At 37.6% G+C, this 21,987-nt stretch overlaps 1 protein-coding gene across 1 annotated transcript in view; it reads left to right on the top strand.

The window, feature by feature from the left end:
* CNTNAP5 (contactin associated protein family member 5) overlaps positions 1-21,987 on the top strand; it is a 561,684-nt gene that overhangs the window by 30,020 nt on the left and 509,677 nt on the right. The window contains exons 3-4 of the mRNA XM_027772830.1: positions 790-974; positions 21,462-21,605. Coding sequence (XP_027628631.1) covers positions 790-974; positions 21,462-21,605 — 329 coding nt within the window. The remainder of the gene's footprint in view (positions 1-789; positions 975-21,461; positions 21,606-21,987) is intronic.

Here is a 21,987-nt window from a genome sequence, read left to right as displayed (position 1 = left end):
GATGGAGAGAGGGTGTGGGAAGACAGGCAGACTTAAATAAAAAACACAGCTCTCCACCTGAATCTCTCACAGCCTCGCTGGGGAGTCTTCCAAGATTTACCAAGGCTGAATTCTCAACACATGTGACTCATACCACGTTCAATAGCAGCTCAGGGTAAAAAGGATCAAGCAGACCTGAATCTGAATTCTAGCAGCACCTCTAAGCCATGCTTATGCTTAAACTCACTGAGCCTTGAGCACCATATTTATAAAATGCAGATAATAATTTTCTCCTACAGAACTGAGTTTAGACAATTCCTACTTAAGTTCTGGTTAAACACGAGGTGCTTACCAGTGGCAGCAGGACTTGCCAGCAGATTTGCCTCGCCCAACCAGCCCATGTTCTTCCCCTTTACTTTACTCTTGCTCCAAAATACAGCCCATGGCCTGCCTTCCCCATTCAAAAGCCCCTTAAACTCAGAGTATTTGGATTTCTAAAAGTGAAAACCCTTATTTGCAACCCTATTCATGTGACCATTAGGAGATAGTTCTTTTTATTTCATTGCTCAGTTCTTGAAAACATGTCATGTTTATATTTGAAAGCAGAGGGTGACTCTGTTGAACTAGAATTTGTTTCTGGAATCATCTGTGGGCAAAGCCTGCTATTCCTCTACAAGTCTAACCCATTTCTGGGCCTGTGGAGATAGTTATTCCTCACCTTTATGATACAGCTGGTTTGCATGTAGAGCATTCTAGTACCCAAGGCCATCCTTGGGCATAAATGCCACCCACCTTCCTCCTCCTTCACAGATGACAGCAAAGCTCGGCTTAGCAGCAGCCCACCTGCAGCCATCTTGGGCAGCCTCCTAGATGACCAGCATTGGCACTCAGTTCTCATCGAGCGGGTCAGCAAGCAGGTGAACTTCACCGTGGACAAGCACACACAGCACTTCAGGACCAAGGGTGAGGCAGATGCCTTAGACATCGACTATGAGGTGAGTTCTCTCTCCCTGCATGTCCCCAGGCTCCTTGCTCAATAGCAGCAAAAAAAATTAGAGCAATCGAAAGAAAATGTGGGACCCCAAGCAATCTTACTTGGGGACTTTACTCCCCTCTTTCTGTGCCAGACAATCTACGAGCGGAAGAGTTCAGTGAGATACGGAGCGGTGAGCATAGGGATATGCTTTAGTGACCTTGGGGGCAACCCATGAGATAGCAACTAATAGCATACATTTTAAAATCAGCAAGTCTCTTTTTAAATTATTTTCTACCTGTAATCTCCCTGTGCCACTGTCCAGTCTCTTAGTTAAACATAGGCATTCTTTAAAAAGAAGGAAAAAAGATAAAAAACTTTGGGACTGGCTTCATGGTCTGGCACTTAAGGGAGCTAGATCCAACATGGCTGGCCCCATGGCTCATATCATAGCTTGAAAAATGTGTGGGCACATGTGTGTACATATCTTAAATTCTGACAGGATAGAAAAATCAGGAAGAAGGAATTGTGGTGTGACCACTTCACATTGTGTGTGTGTGTGTGTGTGTGTGTGTGTGTGTGTGTGAGAGAGAGAGAGAAAGAGAGAGAGAGAGAGAGAGAGAGAGAGAGAGAGAAGAGGAGCTTTCCCCTTCTTCCTCTTTCTGTGCCTCTGTATCTCTTTGGCAAACACATGTATCTCCTGGTGGCTTAAAGAAAAAAGAAAAACAGAGAAAGAATGTTCCAATTATTCAATTATCTGAGATAATGGAAGAGAGAAAAATTATGGGAAACTAAAACTTACACTATAGGTACTAGTCTTTAACATTTATTTCAATGCAGACTTTTGACGAGGATGCATGGAATGCTGTTTCCTTCCTGTTCTTTCATGGTAAAGGCAAAACAAAGGGCCCTAGCTCCACCAAAGAAGGTTGCATGAAGCCATGCACACCAGCAGCAAAGAGTTAGCTGTCTGTGCTAGTAGTTAAATTCAGGAAGTATGTATCATGCCCCTACCATATGCCAGGCTTTGTACTGGGCATTAACTATACAGAGATGATGGAAGTGGACTCCTTGAGTTGGAGAAGCCTACAACCTAACAGCTGAGATAAGCATTGCAGAACAAGGGGAGAAAACCACTGGGGGAGAAGCCCTGGCACTGAGGGCTAAGAATATAGAAATTAGATGGGAGAGGGCCCTGGACTCAACCTAGAAAGATGTCAGAAGTCTTGTAGAAGGAGATGTCCTAAAAGAATAAGGTTGGCCTGATACAGAAGGTAGGAAAGATCTTTCAGAGCATAGTACATGAAATATCACACAGCCCAGTATTAATAGAATTTAAGACAAAAGGTGAACCATGGTGTGTTGGAGTCAGCTTATACCAATCCATGATAATCAAATGCTAGATTTTTTTCAGGAATTCTGTAAGCTCACTGATAAACATAGTCATTAATAAAAATTAAGTTATGTAAGTCTACGATTGAATAATTTTCAAAGGATAATAGATTTATTGATCCCTAGTTGTTTTTATATTCTCACTGTCCAGTCTCTTTGTTGTAGCTATTTTTCTGTCTCAGCCATGATCTATTATCTATTTATATGTGCTCCTGAGGTTTCCTATGTCTCTTCTGTCTGTGGGGTAGAAAACCTTTAAGTTGGGATGCTACAGCATATCACTTTCCAATTTCATCTCTAGTGACATTGCTTTGATAGCTTGGAATCTACTATGAGAGAAGTATTTACACCATAGATGTTAACAAACAATACAGACTAGGGTTTGGATTATTATTTTGTGGATTGTCTAGACCAAGGATCAGCAAATTACAAATCTGGCTTGAAGCCTGTTTTCCTATGGTATGTGGTTTAACACCAAATTTTACATTTTTAAAGGCTTGTAAAAGAAATAAAGAAATAATAAGAGGAATATGTGGTAGAGACCATACATGACTCCAGAGAAAATAATTCAGTACAAAATCAACAAAACCCTTCTGTAAGAATCAACTTAGTAATATGACATTTATAATAATTAATATTTTTATTTTAATATTATTTGTAAACTATGTATTATACATTGTTTATACTAGTAATTTTGTTTGTATATACACAGACACATATATACTTGTCTGTGTGTGTGTGTGTGTGTGTGTGTGTGTGTCTGTTCCCTACCCAGGGCAACAAGTTTTAAAACGTTATCAATGTACTACTTGAGGCAGGGATAGTAAGAGACTAAACGTAAGAATTAGACAAAGGAACAAACAGATAACATAATGGTTATATCACTGGACTCCCATGTAGTCACCTGTGGTTTGAGTCCCGGGTCTGGTGGCTTACAAATAATACAGGGCACGTGTGTGTAATGCCCAAAATCCTGAGAGAAGAATGGAGAAGGGATTGTGGTGTGTCCATCCCCCAGGGAGTGATCTCTAGCTTTCTATCTCTCTGTCTGTCTCTCTGGTGAAGGCATGCACCCTATAGCACTGATCTCTCTTAAAAAAAATAATTAAGCAAAGACCACCATTCAGCCATGGTAAAATAATAGCAGCACAAGGTTCTGCAATTCAGAAACCAGATGAAGATAGGTTCTGTTCCCAAGTCAGCTTGCACATATGGGGTACATGTGCACATGTCCATGATCCTGGCTAGCTGGGGAAACCAGAAAGGAAGAATTACAGCATGAGATGTTGAAGATGCTTGTCTTTCTCTTCTTCTCTTGATAAATAAGCAAATAAATAAATACCTTTTAAAAATTAGATGATATAGGGCCATCTGAGCCCAATGAAAGAACTTAAATTATGGAGGATGAGGAGTCACTGAAGGATTGTTTTAGAAGGTAGTGATATGGTCAGTTTTATTATATTTATAATTCTCAATGTATGTTTCAGAGGCCAGCTCAATTAATGTCCTGTGAAAACTTGCTGAAAATGAAAATACTCAAGGCCCTTCCAGGCCTGTAGGTTCAGAAACTCTGGGGCAGGACTCAGCACTCTGTTCTTAGAAGTCCTAAAGGGGACTTCATGCTCCCAATTGACAGAGCCACTGTTTTAGAGCAGTCATTCTGAAGGTTAAGAATAATTGTAACCTGTGCATATATTCAAGGAAGGGTCACTATATAGAAGGTAGGAAACTCTGTCAGGACATGATTTCAGTCACTAGTGGGGCATGTTACAAAATAGTGGAGGTGGAGATGAATAATTGAAAGATTTGGAGCTGACATTTTATTCTTCAATCAGAATCATGAGCTATAAGAAAGATCTTTTCTTTTGATCCTAAGCATAGTTTAGAACAATATGGATAAGACACGCCATTCATTAACTTCAAAAGAGAATTTGCCACTCTTTGACTCGGAATACAAGATAACAGGTAGACTTTTTCTGAGTTGCTGAGAACAGGAAATCAGAGAATATCAATCACTCTTCTTTGCCAACGTGTTTAATTGATTGAAAACACAAAGAACAGACACAATACTGGAATTGCCTCAAAGCAAAACAATGTCTTTTATGGACTTGAAGACAGGAAAAAAATCTTTAAATCTTGCCACTTTGTTCAAATATGTTCCTCTAATGTTCTAGGAGATGGTTCTAAAATTAACCCTGTTGCCTAATTTAAATCTATTTTCAAGGCTACATTTGCTTGTCCATGGTCTCTTGTGTATAGAACCTATATGAGATTACAACTGAATGACATTAAAATGAAAGTCAGCATTTGAGGATATGAAATCCAATGATGTGACTCAATCTATGAAGTTGAAATCAATTTCTTCAGGGCATGCGTGAATGTCTTGGTGCCTTATAAAAAGTGCTCCCTAGGAAAGAAAAACCTTGAAATGTTCCTCCAAATCAACCTTTGCTTTAGGGCATTCAAGCCTTTTCCAGATTGTGTAGCCAGCTTGATCATAAAAGAAGAAACTCTGACTGTAACAACAGCAGTAGGTGTTGCCTGGAACACAGAAGTATGTGTTGGCAGAAGTTTTTAGACCTTGAAGTTTCACCTCTAAGCCTGTGCAGAAAGAAAATAGTGCTGGAGGAAGAAGGCCTGGGTTCTACTTACAACTTGACTACTGACTAATTGTATAAGCCAAGGAAATGAAAACTCCTGTCTTCAGTTACCCAAAAGCAAAATTAGTACCTCTGTCTGAAAACAAAACAACAAACAACAACAACAAAAACAGAGCAAAACAAATATCTCAGTCTAAAGCTGATTTGATCACAATGTTGTCTGTTGATGAGCATTGATTCACTTTCTGCCATAGGCCCATATGTGCACATGTGAGGTCTAGATACCACAATTAGGACTGAAGTCATTTCCCTGGGTCCCAGTGACCCGCTATCAGAGTATGTGCCTCTGCTCCAGAGCTGTCCCTGTGAAATTTCATATCGGCTAATTAGACTGTGCAAACCTATGTTACTTTTCAAATTTTACCATGATGTAGTAATATTTGGCAAGAAAATAAGGGAGCTTTCATTCCCCATCTAAGACAAATTTAAGGAAATTAATCAAGTGACATAATGACTTTCTATGAGGCAGGCAATATGAAATATGCTACAGTAAGATGTACGCAGTCGCCTCTCTTCTTGCCTAGAAGGCAAGAATAGCAAGAACACATAGAATCTTCTGTCAAAAAAATAAGAAGCAGAAAGAATGTAGATCCTTCATTTCTCGTTGGAGTGTCTTCCCAGTTCACATCACCTAACCCACATGACTTCTCCAAATTGTGTGAGACAGACTCTAACAGCTCACTTTATGACCATCCTTGAGCAGGAGTTTTGAAAAGACATATTTTAGGGTCTTAGTCCTTCTCTAACATCCATGTAATCCGAGAAGTCTTTTCTTATCATGAGTGCTGAGAATCTTTGTTTTTTTAGCCAGCTTATAAGCACTATTAAAACCATGGTTTTAAAAATATGTAATTTGTATGTTTTTATGCTATGGAGTAAATGCCTAAAAAGGTAATCTACAAATTACAAAATTTATGTTAAGAAACATTATTAGTTTAAAGAAACTAGATTAAACTTAAGTTTCTAAACATTGAAAAATACATATATATTCATGTATCTTCAAATATAAATTTTATGGAAGTTTTAAAGAAGATGAAATAGTATTTTTGCATTGTAAGAGTACTGAAGGTTCTTCTAACTCTAACGTAAATTCCAAAAACTAGAAACAAAACAAATGAAAGATATTTCTACTCTTTTTTAAAATATGAAAGAAACATGACCTTCCACCAAAAAAAAAAAAGCATATTTAATGATATCATACTCTACCATATTACTTGGAAAGGTATTTGAGAAGGGTGAGTAACAGCAGAGGGTGAGAAGGAGGGAATCAAGGGGAAAAAAGAAAGAAGTAAAACAGGAAACACAAAATGGACAATTATCTGTTGAAGATAGGAATGGTAATATCTTTGATTGGGCCAATATTCAATGCACTCTGAATGGGAACATTTATTTTGTATGTTATAATGATATGCTGTTAATTAATATAAAAATAAATAAATAAGTAAAAAATCGAGTTTTACTAATATTAAGTTCTCATAAAATAATTTTATAGAAACAGGTAACCCAATGAAATAACAGGTAAAGAAAATAAACAAAATATAAATGACTTTCATGTATATGAAAAGAAGTTCAATCTCTCTTATAAGGGACTGATACACAGTGAATGACTATAAAATGAAAACTATAAAAGACAAAGGCATGGAAATTTATGTTACAACAGCATTTTAAAGACCAATGCTTGATAGTACATCATGTTGGCCTAGGTATGACAAAAATAGACCTATTTCATACTTTGTTGTGGTAATGTAACTAATATAAAATCAAAGAAAATATAATGCCATTCAAAATAGAAACCATGCTCTTCAACCCATCAATAGCAATTGTAAAAAACCTTGTGAGCAAATGCTTGAAATGGAGGCATATGCTAGGGATAATAAAAGACAGAAAATTATATTGGGACCAGCAGGTTGTGTAGTGGTTATGGCACTGGACTCTCACGTGGCTGAATGCAGTTCAACTCCTGGACTGGCAGCTTAAAAATCATGCCAGGTGTGTGTACACACTGCTGCTTAAAATCCGAAGAGGAGAAAAAAGGAGAAGGGATTGCATAACTATTCTTCCTGGAGTGTTATTTCTCACTTTCCCTCTCATTATCTCTCTGTCTCTTTCTCGTGAGTGCACACATTCTATGGCAAAAACTTAAAAAAAAAATGCCCAAAATCCATCCAAAGGGTTGATTAAAAATCACAGTAAGTTCCAGATGGGAATAACTCTTCATGGTTAGCCTTGTGCACCATGCAGCCTAAAGTCTGCACAGGAGTCTCAGCAGGATGTCTTATGGCCCTCCTTGTACATGAGAGGGGAGAGGGCTACAAGGAGCTGCTCTAAAGCCCTCTTCCAGTTACCTGTTTACCTCCCTGAGAGCTGTCATAAGACAGTTTCTTATCACCTCCCAGGTACTGATGAGGCAGAAGGTTTTCTGTACTACCCTCTCAGAAAAGAGCTGCACCACATGAAATTACTTGGCTTCAATCTAGAATTGGATTCTCAGTCCTGGGAACCTCATAGCTTGTGTTGTGATCATCTGACCCATTCTGGTTAGGTGTCTTTCTTTTTAGATGTGGGACAGGAATCATGGAAGCTTCAAGGTTTGGCTATCATTTTCTTTGCTATTTGTGAAAGTCAAAAGCTTTCTGAATCTACAATGAGGCCTTTATCTTTTCACAAATCCTTACAAAAGTATAATACACTCATTAAAAAGGATGAGGTAGTTAGAGTAATGGCTATGTCGCTGGACTCCCATGTACTCAACTCCGGTTCGAATCCCAGACCCAGTGACTTGAATTCATGCTGGGTGTGTGTGTGTGCGTGCCCAAAATCCCGAGAGGAGAATGGAGGAGAAGGGATTGTGGTGTGGCCATCTTCCATGGGGAGTGATCTCTCACTTTCTGCCTCTCTGTCTCTCTGTCTTTCTGGTGAGTGCATGCACCTTACATCAAAAACCTTTAAAAAAAATAAATAAATAAAGGATGAGACAGTTTTATATGCTCTATTATGCAATCATCTCTAATATAAATTGTTAAGTGAAAAGAAAAATCAATATGCACTGCAGTGTAAACAGTATCTGCATTTTAAAAAGAAAACAAAAGAATATATAATTTTTTTTTTAGAAGTTTTCGCTATAGGGTGCGTGCGCTCGCCAGACAGACAGAGAGACAGAAAGCAAGAAATCACCCCCCTGGGGAGTAGGTCACGCCGCAATCCCCTCTCCTCCATTTTCCTCTCTGGATCTTGGGCATGCACGCACACGCGCCCGGCGTGAGTTCCAAGCCACCAGGCCCGGTATGCGAACCATGTTCGACTATGTGTGAGTCCAGCGACATAGCCATTACGCTAACTGCTAGTTCCCAATATATAAATCTTAAAGCATGGAGAGACACAGGAATCTCTAGAATACTAAAGCAATGAGTGGGACAGAATCCCAGAGAGTTGTTGAGTAACTGAATACATTTTCTTTTTGTAAATTATAAATGATATCAACCAATGTCCTACTTTTCTTCCTATAAGAAGTACCCCCCCCCCATTCCCAAAGGTCAACCTTTTGGCCACCTTTACTATTGCTTGGCAATGACTAATGGACACTTCTAACTCAGATATGTTAAAGGACTATCCAGATATGATCAAACTATTTATTTGTTATCATAATAACTAGAGAGTATTAAAAAAACTGTTCTCTAGATCATGTCATAATATAATTGATTATTTTTTCCTTTGGAAATTTTGTTGTAAAACTAAAATAGAAGGTTTACATGGAGGAAAATAAAAGGAAGAGAATAAAAGAGAGAAAAGGAAGATAAATAGATGCAAAGTAAGCAAAGAAAGAAAAGGAAAACGAAATGAAGAAAAAAAGAAGACCTCCTATTCTGTGTGAGATTTTGTGATTTTATTTATTCTTCAAAATAGCTTTGTGAGCAAGATTGTCATTTCATGCCCAGGTCTGTGGGGTTACTCAACCAGAGATCTACCTGGTGACCAGGCTTTATTTTTCAGGGAAAGGGAATCTATCCCTGGACATACACATACAAACTAGGCTTTTATCTTGTGCAATGCCTGTGTATAGGACTAGAAATCACATTCCTCAGTTTCATTTTTCCTGATGGTTTCACATTTAAGATTTTTGCAGTTTCGGGACCAGCGGTTGGCATAATGGCGATGTCGCTGGACTCCCGTGTAGTGGACTGCGGTTGGAGTCTCAGACCTGGTAGCCTAAATGCAGGCTGGGCAGTATGCATGCATGCCCAAGATCCTGAGGGGAGAATGGAGGAGAATAGATTATGGCATGGACATCCCCCCTGGGGGGTGATTTCTCACTTTCTATCTCTCTGTCTTACTGGCAAGCGCATGTACCCTATAACAAAAAAACTCAAAATAATTAATTAATTAATTAAAAAATAAAGCAAACCGTGTTTAATATGATGGAGGGAATATTTCAATATCAATATTATTAAAAATTATATTTTTGTTAACATGAACTAAAAGAGTAAATGTTAGATTTTCTACTTCTGTTTTATATTAACTGATATTAAGCAGATGGTAGTAGGTCTAAATTAGCCTGCCACTTCTAGTAGAAGTGGTTAACAGGACATTTTGGAGGCTGGCTGAATTTGGGCTAAACTACTGTAATTATAAGTAAAATAATATAATAAAATAATCAGGGCTCACTCATATTAGTAGGGCCTAAGCTCAGCATAAGTAGAGAACCACATGCCATGAATCTAAATATCTAAGGAGTTACAAATCAAGCTAAGGAAATATTAAGAAAAATATGCTCTAGTCCCCTACCCTGACAGACACACTACATAACCACATCCCACCTCTCTCCAATCTCAGTCCATGCTGCAGCCAGCTATCCCTGATCAGCACTCAAAAGAAAAGAACAGGGAAGAGAATTGTGTTCATAAAGCAGTTCAGAGCTATGGAGGCAGGAAACTCTAGGGTGCTTTGTGAGAAGATCGTGGCCCACAGGGTGAGGCTGCTTTGTGTCTTATCTTCTCTTGGTCCACAAGTACTGGCCCTTGTAAGACAGACTGTGACAGGAGAAAGGCCACCACAGGGCTATCTACAATGCCAGTTCCACAGCAGGAGCCCCTCTTGCCTGGGTTTATGGGGATTACAAAGTTAAGTTTGCAAATGAACTTCTTCTTTGGGAACTGAAATGTACATGGTTTAACCCATTGGCAAAAGAACCTAAGTTAAAAATATTGTAAGTTCATTCAGAGAAAAAAATACAAGCAAGGTAGACCTATTGGGTGATGCCAGCACCTGATGTCTAAGTCTATAAAAAGATGTCCATTTAAAGTAAGAAGCCACTAACCTATCAGTTGGTCAGACTTGAACTTGAGTCAAAAATGACAACAACAGCAACAACAATAATAATAATAATGGTCTAAATACACCTCCTGGTGCAAAAATGATTATAGATTGACAATACAGGGCTCCTCTGCCAGAGGAAATAGGAGGGGCTAAGTCTGATGGTTTGTGTTGCTGTAATTGTCCATCACTTTCCTTTTCTTCCCCTCAAGGTCTAAGCAGTCTCACTGAACAGCATTGACCAGTTGGCTTGCCTTGCCAGAGACAAGGAAACAAACTATGCAAGGGTGCCCAGGACATGGAGTTCTGGGAAGGGGAAACTTGAAGTTTTAAAAATGAGAAGGTTTCAAAGCTAGTGGTTAAGGGAGCCACTGTAACCCTGTGATAAAAGGAACCAGATCCCACAAGACTGTCTACTGTTGGACTCTCAATCTTCAAGGTTTAAAAATCACACCAAGCTCATGCACATGTGTATGGGTAGCCAAAATAGCTACAGGTTGAAGACATGGAGAATAAGGACCTGTGGCATAATAGCACCCCATTGGGGTATGATTTCTCTTCTTCTCTGTTTCTCTGTTTCTCTCTCAGGGCAACACAAGTGCCCTTAGCAATCAAAAAAAAAAAAAAAAAAAAAAAAAAAAGGTTGGAGGAAGTTCCCAAGCAAATTGGGACAAGTTGGTCACCCTGGGCCAGGGCAGGATTTCTTAATGGAACCAGAAGTAGAAGTCAGAGGCAATCAGTGTATGTAGTGGTTAAGAGAAGACTTTAGGTGAAAGGCTATGGAGTTCTACTTTATGACTATGAGATCTCAGTCAGGCTGCTAAACCTCTGAGTGCCATCAGTATTTTAGCTGAAAAAATATATCACATTATGGAACACAACTCAATGGTTAGAGAAAAAATAGTGAAATTAAGCTCTAAGCATAGTACCTAACATAAAAATAGTCAATAAATGCTAGCATTATTACTACGAAAACGAACCCTTTTCCAAGAGAGCATGATAAGGATTGAACTAAAGAGGCCAAATACAAGTGAGGAATATATGGAACAACTATGGGACTTGGGTAAGAGCCAAATCCAGAGTTAAAGGGAGAGATGTGGCCCTGGAGCATTGGTAAGAGGCAGGGGCATGAACGAAGCTGGAGCGTGCAGGCACCCCATGAACAAAGAGTGCCATCAGACCAATGCCTCCTCTATGCAGTGCAGACCTGTGCCTGGGTAAGGTATCACCCATTCTCTGTTCCCAACATAAAAGAAAAAGTACAATTCTCATGAAAAACTAAGGACACACTGGGAACTTCTGAAAGAAAAGTTTATAGAAATAACAAGAAAGAACATAACCAATTACCTCTTCTCAATAAGTACTCCAAAGTAGGGGCAAATAACAAGACATTACAAGCAGGTCCAGCATATTAAAGTTACAGAGATCAGAAGTTCCAAATGGTAAAGGATAAGTCATTGGTCAAGTCAAGCAGGAGAGAAGGGGTGTACATGGTGACCCTGGCCAAGATTTAGACTGCCATCATCTCATTTGGACTACATGCTGTCTTCCATCCTTTTGCTTTCTTTCTTTCTCTTTTTTCTTTTAAAATGATTTAAATTCAGGTTAATTGTTAAAAATCAGGAGATTTTACCAGAAATTTTGGATTTCTGGCCTCATTTGTAGCAACAGAAATTCATTGACCCTTGACAAGTGTTCTAAAGACCGAGGATGGGCTGCTTCTCCTACAGGGCCACTCAGAAATATTTCACACAGCTCAGCAAACACCTAGTCAATGCAAGTTTTATTTTTTGATTTTTAAAAGCTCATTCATTCAAAAACTTTATTTACAAAAAAATAAATAAATAAAAAGTATTAATTCACTTTCTACATGAACAAGAGGCGAAGAGAGCCAGCATGCTCAACAGGGTCTTGGTGCCGCAATTCACTCCCAGCCTTTGCCAGCCCTGATCATGAGAAAGCTCAGGCCCAGCATACTTTGGCAGATCTCCAACCTCAAACCTGAAACCCTCCCATGAGTTTTAGCCGTGCAGAGTGTCATATTTTACTGTGAGGATCTTGGGCATGTATAGTGCCTGGCATATTTTATGTCAACCAGGCCAGCGGCCTGAACCTAGGGGTTAGCCTTGTGGCTTCCAATGCTGCAGTTCAATATACCATTGACTGCCATGGAAGCTGGGGCTAATGTTGAGTTTTAAAGTTTCAAAAGAAGACAGCAGTTTGGATCCTTTTTTTGTACCCCCTCTATTACAAAGTGAACTGTCAGAGCAAAAGTGAAACAAATATTCACAAATGAGAAACTTCAAAAGTATTGGAATTTCAAGTCAGCTAGGAAAAGGAATCTTCAGAACAGAAAGACTTCAAGTTTAAACAGGGGCAGAGAAAAAGCCAATGAGGGAAGAATGAACTCGCTGCCATGGAAATAACATCAAAGATTAAAAAAAAAGACAAGCAAACACCAGACCAAAAAAAAAGGAATAAGATCAAAGTGAAACAGGGTGGCAGATTCTGGAATCTCATGTATTTAACATCAAAGCAGACTTTCTCCTGGGATCATCCAGCTGGAACCCACCTGTGGCAACAGCAAATCTAGCCGGTTACCAGATACACCATGCTGCCCCAGACACTGAGGTGGGAATAAAACGCTAAAACCTAATACCTGATTTTTTTGACCCCCAGGATTGAAAAAAGGTACACCATACATTTTCCATGATCTAACAAAGAGAGAAGCAAAGACTGAATTGTCAAAAAGGACAATAAAGCAAAAGCAGATTTTAAAGAAAATTCCTAATGTTCTTCTTTTCACTAAATTTCCAGAGGGTACATACACGCACCAGAGAGAGACAGAGAGAGGGGTCCCCAAAGGGACCTGGTCAGACCATAATCGTTTTTTCTCCGTGCTTCCCTCCCATCAGTCAATGAGGCTGTCTGGCTGCGGACTGAAGAGAACCAGCTCAGGGCAGCCAGCTCCCTCATCTGTAACAGCTATGCTAGGTGTTTCAGGATCCCATCATCTCTCAGCTGAAGTCACATGAACCTGTGTGATCTATAACTTTTGCCATAATAATGGTGATTATTATTTTTAAAAATATTAACTTCAGTAACTTCTTGTTCTTTTCAGTCCAGCATTCATGTGGCTCTAAGATACCTTACTAATTGTCAGGTGGCTCTAACTTACCTTGCTAATTAGGTATATAAGCTCTATGGTTTCCTATTCTTTAGGAAAGGTATCTTGGAATGGGACCAGCAGTTGGTGTGATGGCTATGTTGCTGGACTCCCATGTAGTCGACCATGGTTTGCATCCCAGATCCGGTGACTTAAACTCACGCCAGGTGCATGTGCGTGCATGCTCAGGATCCCAAGAGGAGAATGGAGAAGGGATTGCAGCGTGGTCATCCCCCCTGGGGGGTGATTTCTTGCTTATTCTCTCTTTCTGTCTTTCTGGCAAGTGCATGTGCCCTATGGCAAAACCTCTCCAATAAATAAATAAATAAATTATATCTTGTGTATGGGTAACATCAAATAACTTTTTTCCTTTTCCTTAAGGTAGAAAGAAAGTTCTTTATATTGTCCTCCTTGCTTTTCTTCTTATAAGGAGGGACTTCAAAAAGTTCATAGAAAGGGGCCAGATGGTGGCTAGTGGTGAAATGTGATGCTTTCTGAGGTGGAAAGCAGGAGAAGGTTCCTGATTTGTGTCTAGAGACTTCCCTAAGTATGCCAGGCATGTGTGCCTGTGATCTGGGGCTGGCTAAGGCTGGAGCTGGATTGTGGCATCCAGAACTGTTTAGGATGATGTCTCTCTCTCTCACTCTCTGAAAACAATAATAAAATAAACTTCAACCATGTTTATAGAATAATGTATTTAAAGCATAAGTTTATTTGATGCAAAAATTGAAATCTATGCAGTTTTTTCATAATATGCAGTTTCATGAATATTATACTTTTCCATAATGTAGTCCTTAAAATTATGTTATTCATAAGAGCCGACAGTGGTACAGTGGTAGAACACAGGACTCTGTGATGCAATCCTACATGAGAAGGTTCCCAGTTCAAGTTCAAACACCTCCCTGAGTACTCTAGGCACAAGTTTGGTAACAGTGCAAGGCTGACTGAGGGCTGACGGTGTATCATGTCATTGAGACCACATTGGGGTGTACTTCCCTCTCTCTTTTTTTGTCTTGATCATGGAAGAAATAAAAATGAGTAAACGTTTTTAAAAGATCTGTTTTATTAAAATTCTAACTCAACAATTACTTTCTTACTTCCAAATTTCCTGTTCCTTTGCTTGCACAGTAGTCTGTCTCTCTGTATTGTTCTTAACCATATTTTGCCTTCTATTGATCTGTTGGAGAATGGATTGGTCTTTAGTGACTGGCAATACATTTCTAGGAGAGAGACAATTTATACTTAGTTTCGTTACAGGGACTTAAATCATGCCTCACAGAAAGTAGGGGTTCAATGAGTACATACTAAGTTGCACCTGTACCAAAACATTAGAAGGAACTTTTGCAAGGATTCCTGAGTTGAGAACAGAATGATAAAAATAAAAGAAGTTTTTGATTAATATCAGCTAAAAATAACTGGTCAGCTAAGAAAGATTTTGTTTGGGAAGCTCTACGGCAGCTGTAAATTGCCAGAGAATGAGTAAGTATGTGATCTAATGGAAACTGGGTTTCAAACTCTGTCTTAAAAGCCCTTAGGCCACTTCATACAGATCCTGTACCCTACTGATCTCTTCTCAGTGTCATCAATAGAACAGGAAACAAAGTCAGATCACCAACATCTTTGACAATGAAATCTGTAAAAGAAAATGAAAAAAAGGGGTGAGGTTGGAATTATGAAGAAAGATATACCAATTAAATTTATACAGAAAGAAACAGAAATAGATATATTAACTCCCTTGGAAGTAACTATTAAGATAAAAAACAAAGGCTATTTAAAAATAATCATCATGGTCTCTGGGAAAACACCTTTATGAGAGCTTAGCTGGTGACTCAGCAATAACAACTCCATGTGGGACAAGTCCTGGGTTCTCATCTTGAACCTTTCTGAGCACTCCAGATGTGAGCTTGTATACTCACAATCTGGGTCAGCACTGGCTCATAGCACAAAGATCCTGTTGGGGGTGTCTGAGTCTTTTTCTGTCTTTCTCCCCTACACCTACTCTTGGAAGAACTACATTAATAACCTTTAAAAATCCCTATACAGACTTCATGTAGACAGCAAATAAAATATCAATAAATAAAAAAGTATTAGTCCATTTTTCCTCTATAGGTTTTAATTAATGCTGTGTTGATGGGAGGTACCTGTGCAGCAGTTCCAGGACATGGGGGTCCAGGAGCCAGGCTGGAGGAAGTGGTTGCTCATTACCTAGTTATGTTTAGATGAATAGACTAATGGACGGAATGCAAGGAAAAACAAAAAACAAAAAACCAAGGTTGGGAACTTCAGGGAAAGCCTGTCAGACTGGCTGAACTAAGCAGGAGAATAGCTTAAGAATAATCAATATTCAATTTTTGCAAATAATACCTACAATAATTTGGCCAGTCCAGATCATGCATAGCAGTGGCCCTCATATGGGCAGACTGAAGGACAGTTTGGAGCATGATTTTAACTTTTATTATCTAAGTTTTAATAAATTAAATAAAAATCTTAGTGTAAATTATTTTAGGAATATAATTATTAATGTAAAATTCATAAGTGTATGTCAAATGTAGCCTATAAGTGTTTATAAAATATTTAGAAAAATCAATGTTATGTAGAAAAGAAAAAAGAACATCAATAAATGAAGCAATATTTTCCAGTCTAATTTATCTGATAAGGAACTAAATCTATAATTCAATAGTGCAATTTTAACCTCTAATTCTCAACTACTTTGAAACTCTAAAAACATAAAGCAGTTTTTACAATTTATACTCACACTCAGATTTGCATAAAATTACTTTTGCTTTTTCTCTCTAACTACGTTTAATATGCTCATCAGTCTTGGTTTTCCTTAATGGCAGAAAAATCTAATCTTGATGATAAATGATAACTAGTGCCTATTTAACACTTAGCTCATGGACTGCCCCATGGACTAATGGTTAAGGGAGCCAGATTCCACATTGCTGACTCAATTGAAATCTTGTCACAGCAGCATATAAATTCTTTTGGGTGCAGGTGCATGCGTGTCTAAAAGCCCAATAGGGAAGGGCAAATAGGGGAAAAGAGATTGTGGCATGATCACGCCCTGCTGGAGAGTGCTTAATTTTTCTCCATTTCTTTTTATCTGTTTGTTTCTCTCTTTCTGGAGAGTCAATTCAAAAATTAAATTAAAATAAACTAGGGTGCTACTGTGCAAATATTGTGTTATATTGAGGCTTCTCCCTCCTCCTTCTTCCCTTTTCTATGGGCAGATCACTACCTGGATGAGTTATGTATTGTCTTGCATCAGAAGAGGCATGTTACCCACTCATCCCACCTGGTGTGAGGGCATGAGAACCAAGTGTCAGTTTCAGCTACTATCTGAGTCACCTGGCATAACCTACAGCTGTGAAATGTAGTCACCTGGACTCTTCCAGATCTCCAGCTGCAGCTCCAGCTCCAGCCCTTCACATCTTTACTGAGAGCCTCAGCCCATCCATACTCCATTCTGCTTTTATAGGTCTAGGGATCCTCAGCAGTCTGCTTGACACTAGAGAAGAGTCCAGGTCCTTGTCAAATAGCCACTGTGCCTGTCTAAATTGTCACTTTCCTCAGACATTGCTCATCTGTCTGCCCTCCAGCTGTTTTGCTCTGGTGTCATGCAGAATTTGAGGCATGTCTAACAGACTTGCAGCCATCACTGCCACAGGAATCAGGGCAGAAATACTTTTCTGTTTTGTTATGATGTTTTTCACAATTTAGACTGTGACTTCTATCCACATCCATCCAAACTCATCTAGTTTTGATCTCCCAGAGAGAGCCAGAGAGCAGGACTCAGAGTTATCAGTTAACCGCACTCTTGCCCCACCAAATGTCTTGAAGAATCCTCTCCCCAGACCAGAATGTGAAATGATTCTTTAAATAAAACAGCAAATTTACAATTTTGTTGTATATAGTGTCCTCCATACTATTTAGCTTCTGCAAAAAGCTCTATTCTGAATCTTTTAAGCACTATTTTTTGCTACTTAAAAGACATTGTTTTCTTTCTTTCTTTCTTTCTTTCTTTCTTTCTTTCTTTCTCTCTTTCTTTCTCTCTTTTTTGCAAATATTGTCCCACAACCAATCCTTCTCTAAATCATAACTAAGTGAAGTAGAACATTAAAAATTTTTTAAGAAATTGAGAAAAGTGGCAACCATAAAAATGAAAGGCATAAAATTATCATCAAATATTTAAAATAATGAAAATAAATAAATAAATGTAAAAATATTCTATTATGCTTACATTTTTACATTACAAATTTTATTTATGCAGAAAATTTACATATCAAAACAGATAATTTTTAAATGTAAATGACTTAAATTAAAGACTTTTCAATAGATCAACAAAGAAGATTTTATAAGTTACCAAAGAAATATTTTTACGAAACATTTGTGGAATTAACAAGTTTATTTGTAATTCTTTTCTGGGTTTCCTAGAATATTTGCCAAAATGCTGAATGATTCTTATAATAAAAGATAAAACTTGATTAGTTTTTCTCAGAGAAAAGTCTCATTGATATACACTTGGAAAAAGAAAACAAGAGCTCGAACTTAGTTAGACTTAAAATAGGAGCGCATATTTTTCAAAGAAAGTGGAGCATGAGAGTCATTCAATAATAGAGGATCTATTAACATATAGTCTAGTAACATAATCCAACTCATTAGTAGATTAAACATTATAATGTCCCATATTCTGTCACATAGATTTTTGAAAAACCAAGAGATAAAACTAAATGTTAATGCCTATATCAAATAAATAAACAAATGAATAAAACATAAATAGTAAAATAAAATAGAAGAGTATCTTTTTAAGACACAGGGTTATGTGTACTTGCTTTGTGGTGGTTGTTTTTCAATAAAGTTCTATACCATTGTTTAAAGTGGTTTGATTAGACTTTAGAAATTTTTAATTACAAATTTTTTTAATGTGTTAAATATGGATTTGAAAAAAAATGAAGCAGCTACTCTGAAGTTCAGTGGTTAAGCAAAATATGGATTTGAAAAAAAATGAAGCAGCTCCTCTGAAACTCACTGGTTAAGTACAGTGCATCAGAAGGCATACCCCACATGATCAACTACAGATTGAATTGCAATCCTACTGGCTTAAAAACATATCAGGCATATGTGGGTGCCTACCCCAAATCTTAATAGACTGGAGAGATGAAAGCAAAGGGATTGTAGTATGACCAGACCTAATGAAAGCATGCTTTTCTTTCTCTCTGTTTCTCTGTGGTGAGTGTATGTACCCTCTGGCAAAAGAAAGAAAGTGAATGAGATTTATGTCACTTCATTATTATTTTAAAATATATATATTTTTATCTATTTTAAAATTTATTTTTTCGATTTGTAGTATGATTCTACACTTCACAAATTCAAAAAAATTGGCTAAAAGTGTATGATTTAATATATAAGTTCATGCAAGTTTCTGAGTACAGAAAATAAATCATCACCATTATGTCAGTAAATGTGATAAAACATTTAATAAATGAAAGCAATGTCTACATGTGGAATTTTTGTAAAGCATAAAGTTAATATATGAACTAGGCAAAGAAAATAATTTTCGTTGAAGACCTTATCAAAAATATTTTAAAATATTTCTATTTTAAAAATAGAAATAGACACTAGATTATTTGAGAGAAAGAAAAAATATTTCAAAAAATAATTCCCTCCAAGAGAATGTTTTAATGGAAATAAAGAATTCTCCATAAAAATTTCAATGGAAATAAAGAATTCTTCATAAAAATTTCAACAATATATTTTAAATAAAAGAAAATTTTATTTATCAAATTTAATAATTTAAATCTTAAAATAAATTAAAATATCAAATACTTTCTTTAAAAATGTAAAGCAGAGGTAAGTAAGAGTGAGAAACAGGATTAATAATTCTCATCACCTACTACAATGCATTAAGAAATAATTTTTTAAAAATAGTATGAAATTTGCAAAAGAAAATAAACATTTAAAAATAGCCCCAATGTCTTCTCATTGAAAAAACACATCTTCTAGATGTGAGAGAGAGAGAGAGGAGCAAGCAAAGAGACAGAGATGTAGCAAATGTCAAGATAGGGTTTTTTTTTGTTGTTTTTTATTTATCCTCTAGGATTCTTAGGCATGTGCACACACACACACACATGCCTGGCGTGATTTTTGAGTCAATGGATCCAGGACTCAAAATCTGATCAACTATGTGGGAGTCCAGTGGTATAACCATTACACCATCTGCTGGTCCCATCATCATCAATATTTTTTTTTTTCCTTTTTTGAGAGATTTTTGCTATAGGGTGCGTGGGCTTGCCAGAGAGAGACAGAGAGACAGAAAGCGAGAAATCACCCCCCAGGAGGGATGGCCATGCCACAATCTCTTCTTCTCCATTCTCCTCTGGGGATCTTGGGCATGCACGCACACATGCCCGGCGTGACTTTAAGCCACTGGGTCCAGGACTCGAACCGCAGTTCAACACATGGGAGTCCAGTGATGTAGCCATTACGCCAACTGCTGGTCCCAATATAGTTTTAGTGCATGTTGAAGGTAACATTTCCAAACATTGGAGAAAAACTGCTTTATTTATTAAATGGGACTGGGATAAATGTGATTATAGAAACTATTTGGCTCTTTTTACAATAGGAAAAGTACTCATAACAGGTCAGGATTGTTTTCTAAATAATATATCCATTAAAAATTAATTTGTGTTGGTGTAATGGTTACGTCTCTTGATTCCCACATAACCAACTGAGGTTTGAGTCCTGGATCCGGTGGCTTAAAACTCAAGCCAGGAGCGTGTGCATACAAGCCCAAAATCCTGAGAGGAAAATGAAGGGATTGTGGCATGGCCATCCCCCCTGTGGAGGTTATTTCTAACTTTTGTCTGTCTCTCTGTCTCTCCAGAGAGTGCACACACCCTATAGCTAAAATCTCTCTCTAAAAAAACCCTAATTTTTGTTGATATTTATTGGAAAGAAGCATGTTAGAAAACTAGTATACTACAGCTTTTCAAAGAAAATGAACATTAACAATCTACACTGTATGTACAACTTTTTATTGCTGACACATATTTCATACCCAATTATAAATCTCACTTTTTTTTTTTTTTTTGGAGAGGTTTTTGCTACAAGGCGTGTGCACTCACCAGAATGACAGAGAGAGATAGAGAAACAGAAAGTGAGAAATCACCCCTCAGGGGGTGGCCTCGCCTCAATCTTGTCTCCTCCATTCTCCTCTCAGGATCTTGGGCACACACGCACACATGCCCGGCATGAGTTTAAGCCACTGAGTCCAGGACTTGAACCACGGTCAACTACATGGGAGTTCAGTGACATAGCCATTACACTAACTGCTGGTCCCTAAATCTTGCATTTTTCAATCAATATTAATTACACTCACTTCCCATTTTATCACAGATATTTAGTAAGCATCATTGCTGACAAGTCAACATAAGATTCCACCATACTGATTCTTGATTATTTGTCCTACAAAAACTATAAGGACCACATGGATTATTTTCTACTTTTAATCTATATAGATAACAATTTGGAAACAATCCTGTGCTTAAAGCTCTTCGAGTATAATGTAGGCTTTTAAACTAGGTTTCTCAGTAGCTGAATAGAGGTATGTTTTGTTTATCTCTAGCTTTAGGATGGCCGCATTTTCTAAAATGCTTGTGTAAGAGATAAATATAAAGACGTTGATTTTCTTTTCTTTTTTTCCTTCTTCTGCAAATTATTGTTTTATTTAGTATTAAAAAGGTTCAGAAAGGAAGTAAAAATGGTTTTGTAAAATAAGCCCTTAAGAAGCAAGCAATTACAGTTATTTTTACATGGCCTAATCAGTATCCTTTTAAATGCATAATCAAGTGGCATCTATAATTATTTGAGCCACTTGGCTCATGCATACAATTGAATCTACTAAAATGTACTGTTTACTTTCTTTTCTTATTCCTTCACAGCTTATAACTAAGAGCTGATTTTCATTTTTCTCCCCATAAAGCTTAGTTTTGGAGGAATTCCAGTACCAGGCAAACCTGGGACCTTTTTAAAGAAAAACTTCCATGGATGTATTGAAAACCTTTACTACAATGGAGTAAACATAATTGACCTCGCTAAGAGACGAAAGCATCAGATCTACACGGTGGTAAGTCAATCCAGCTTTTTTTTTTTCTTTCTTTCTTTTTTTTTTTAATCTTAATATTTATTACCACTTTGGTTTAAGTCTTGCTTCCACTATCCACCCCTGCACCTCTTAATAATATATTTGGGGCCAGAAAGTGGGGTAATGGTTAAAGACGTTTGATTCCCACATGGCCAACCACGGTTTGAGTCCCAGACCTAGCAGCTTACTTTCTTGCTTTCCCTTTCTTTCTCTCCAGGGTCAATTTTTAAAAATAAATAAATAATAACAACAACAAGTGGAAATAAATAAATAAATAATTCTTTAATAAACAATAATCTATTTATGTTATGTTCTTCCAGTTCCAGTCAGCCTCCCAGGTGGCTCTGGAGTTAGCCAGAATAAC

The sequence above is a fragment of the Tupaia chinensis genome, unplaced genomic scaffold (genome assembly GCF_000334495.1).
Source record: "Tupaia chinensis unplaced genomic scaffold, TupChi_1.0 Scaffold000309_1, whole genome shotgun sequence".
In the NCBI taxonomy this organism is placed as follows: Eukaryota; Metazoa; Chordata; class Mammalia; order Scandentia; family Tupaiidae; genus Tupaia; species Tupaia belangeri.
This window is presented reverse-complemented; position numbering and strand designations above follow the sequence as displayed.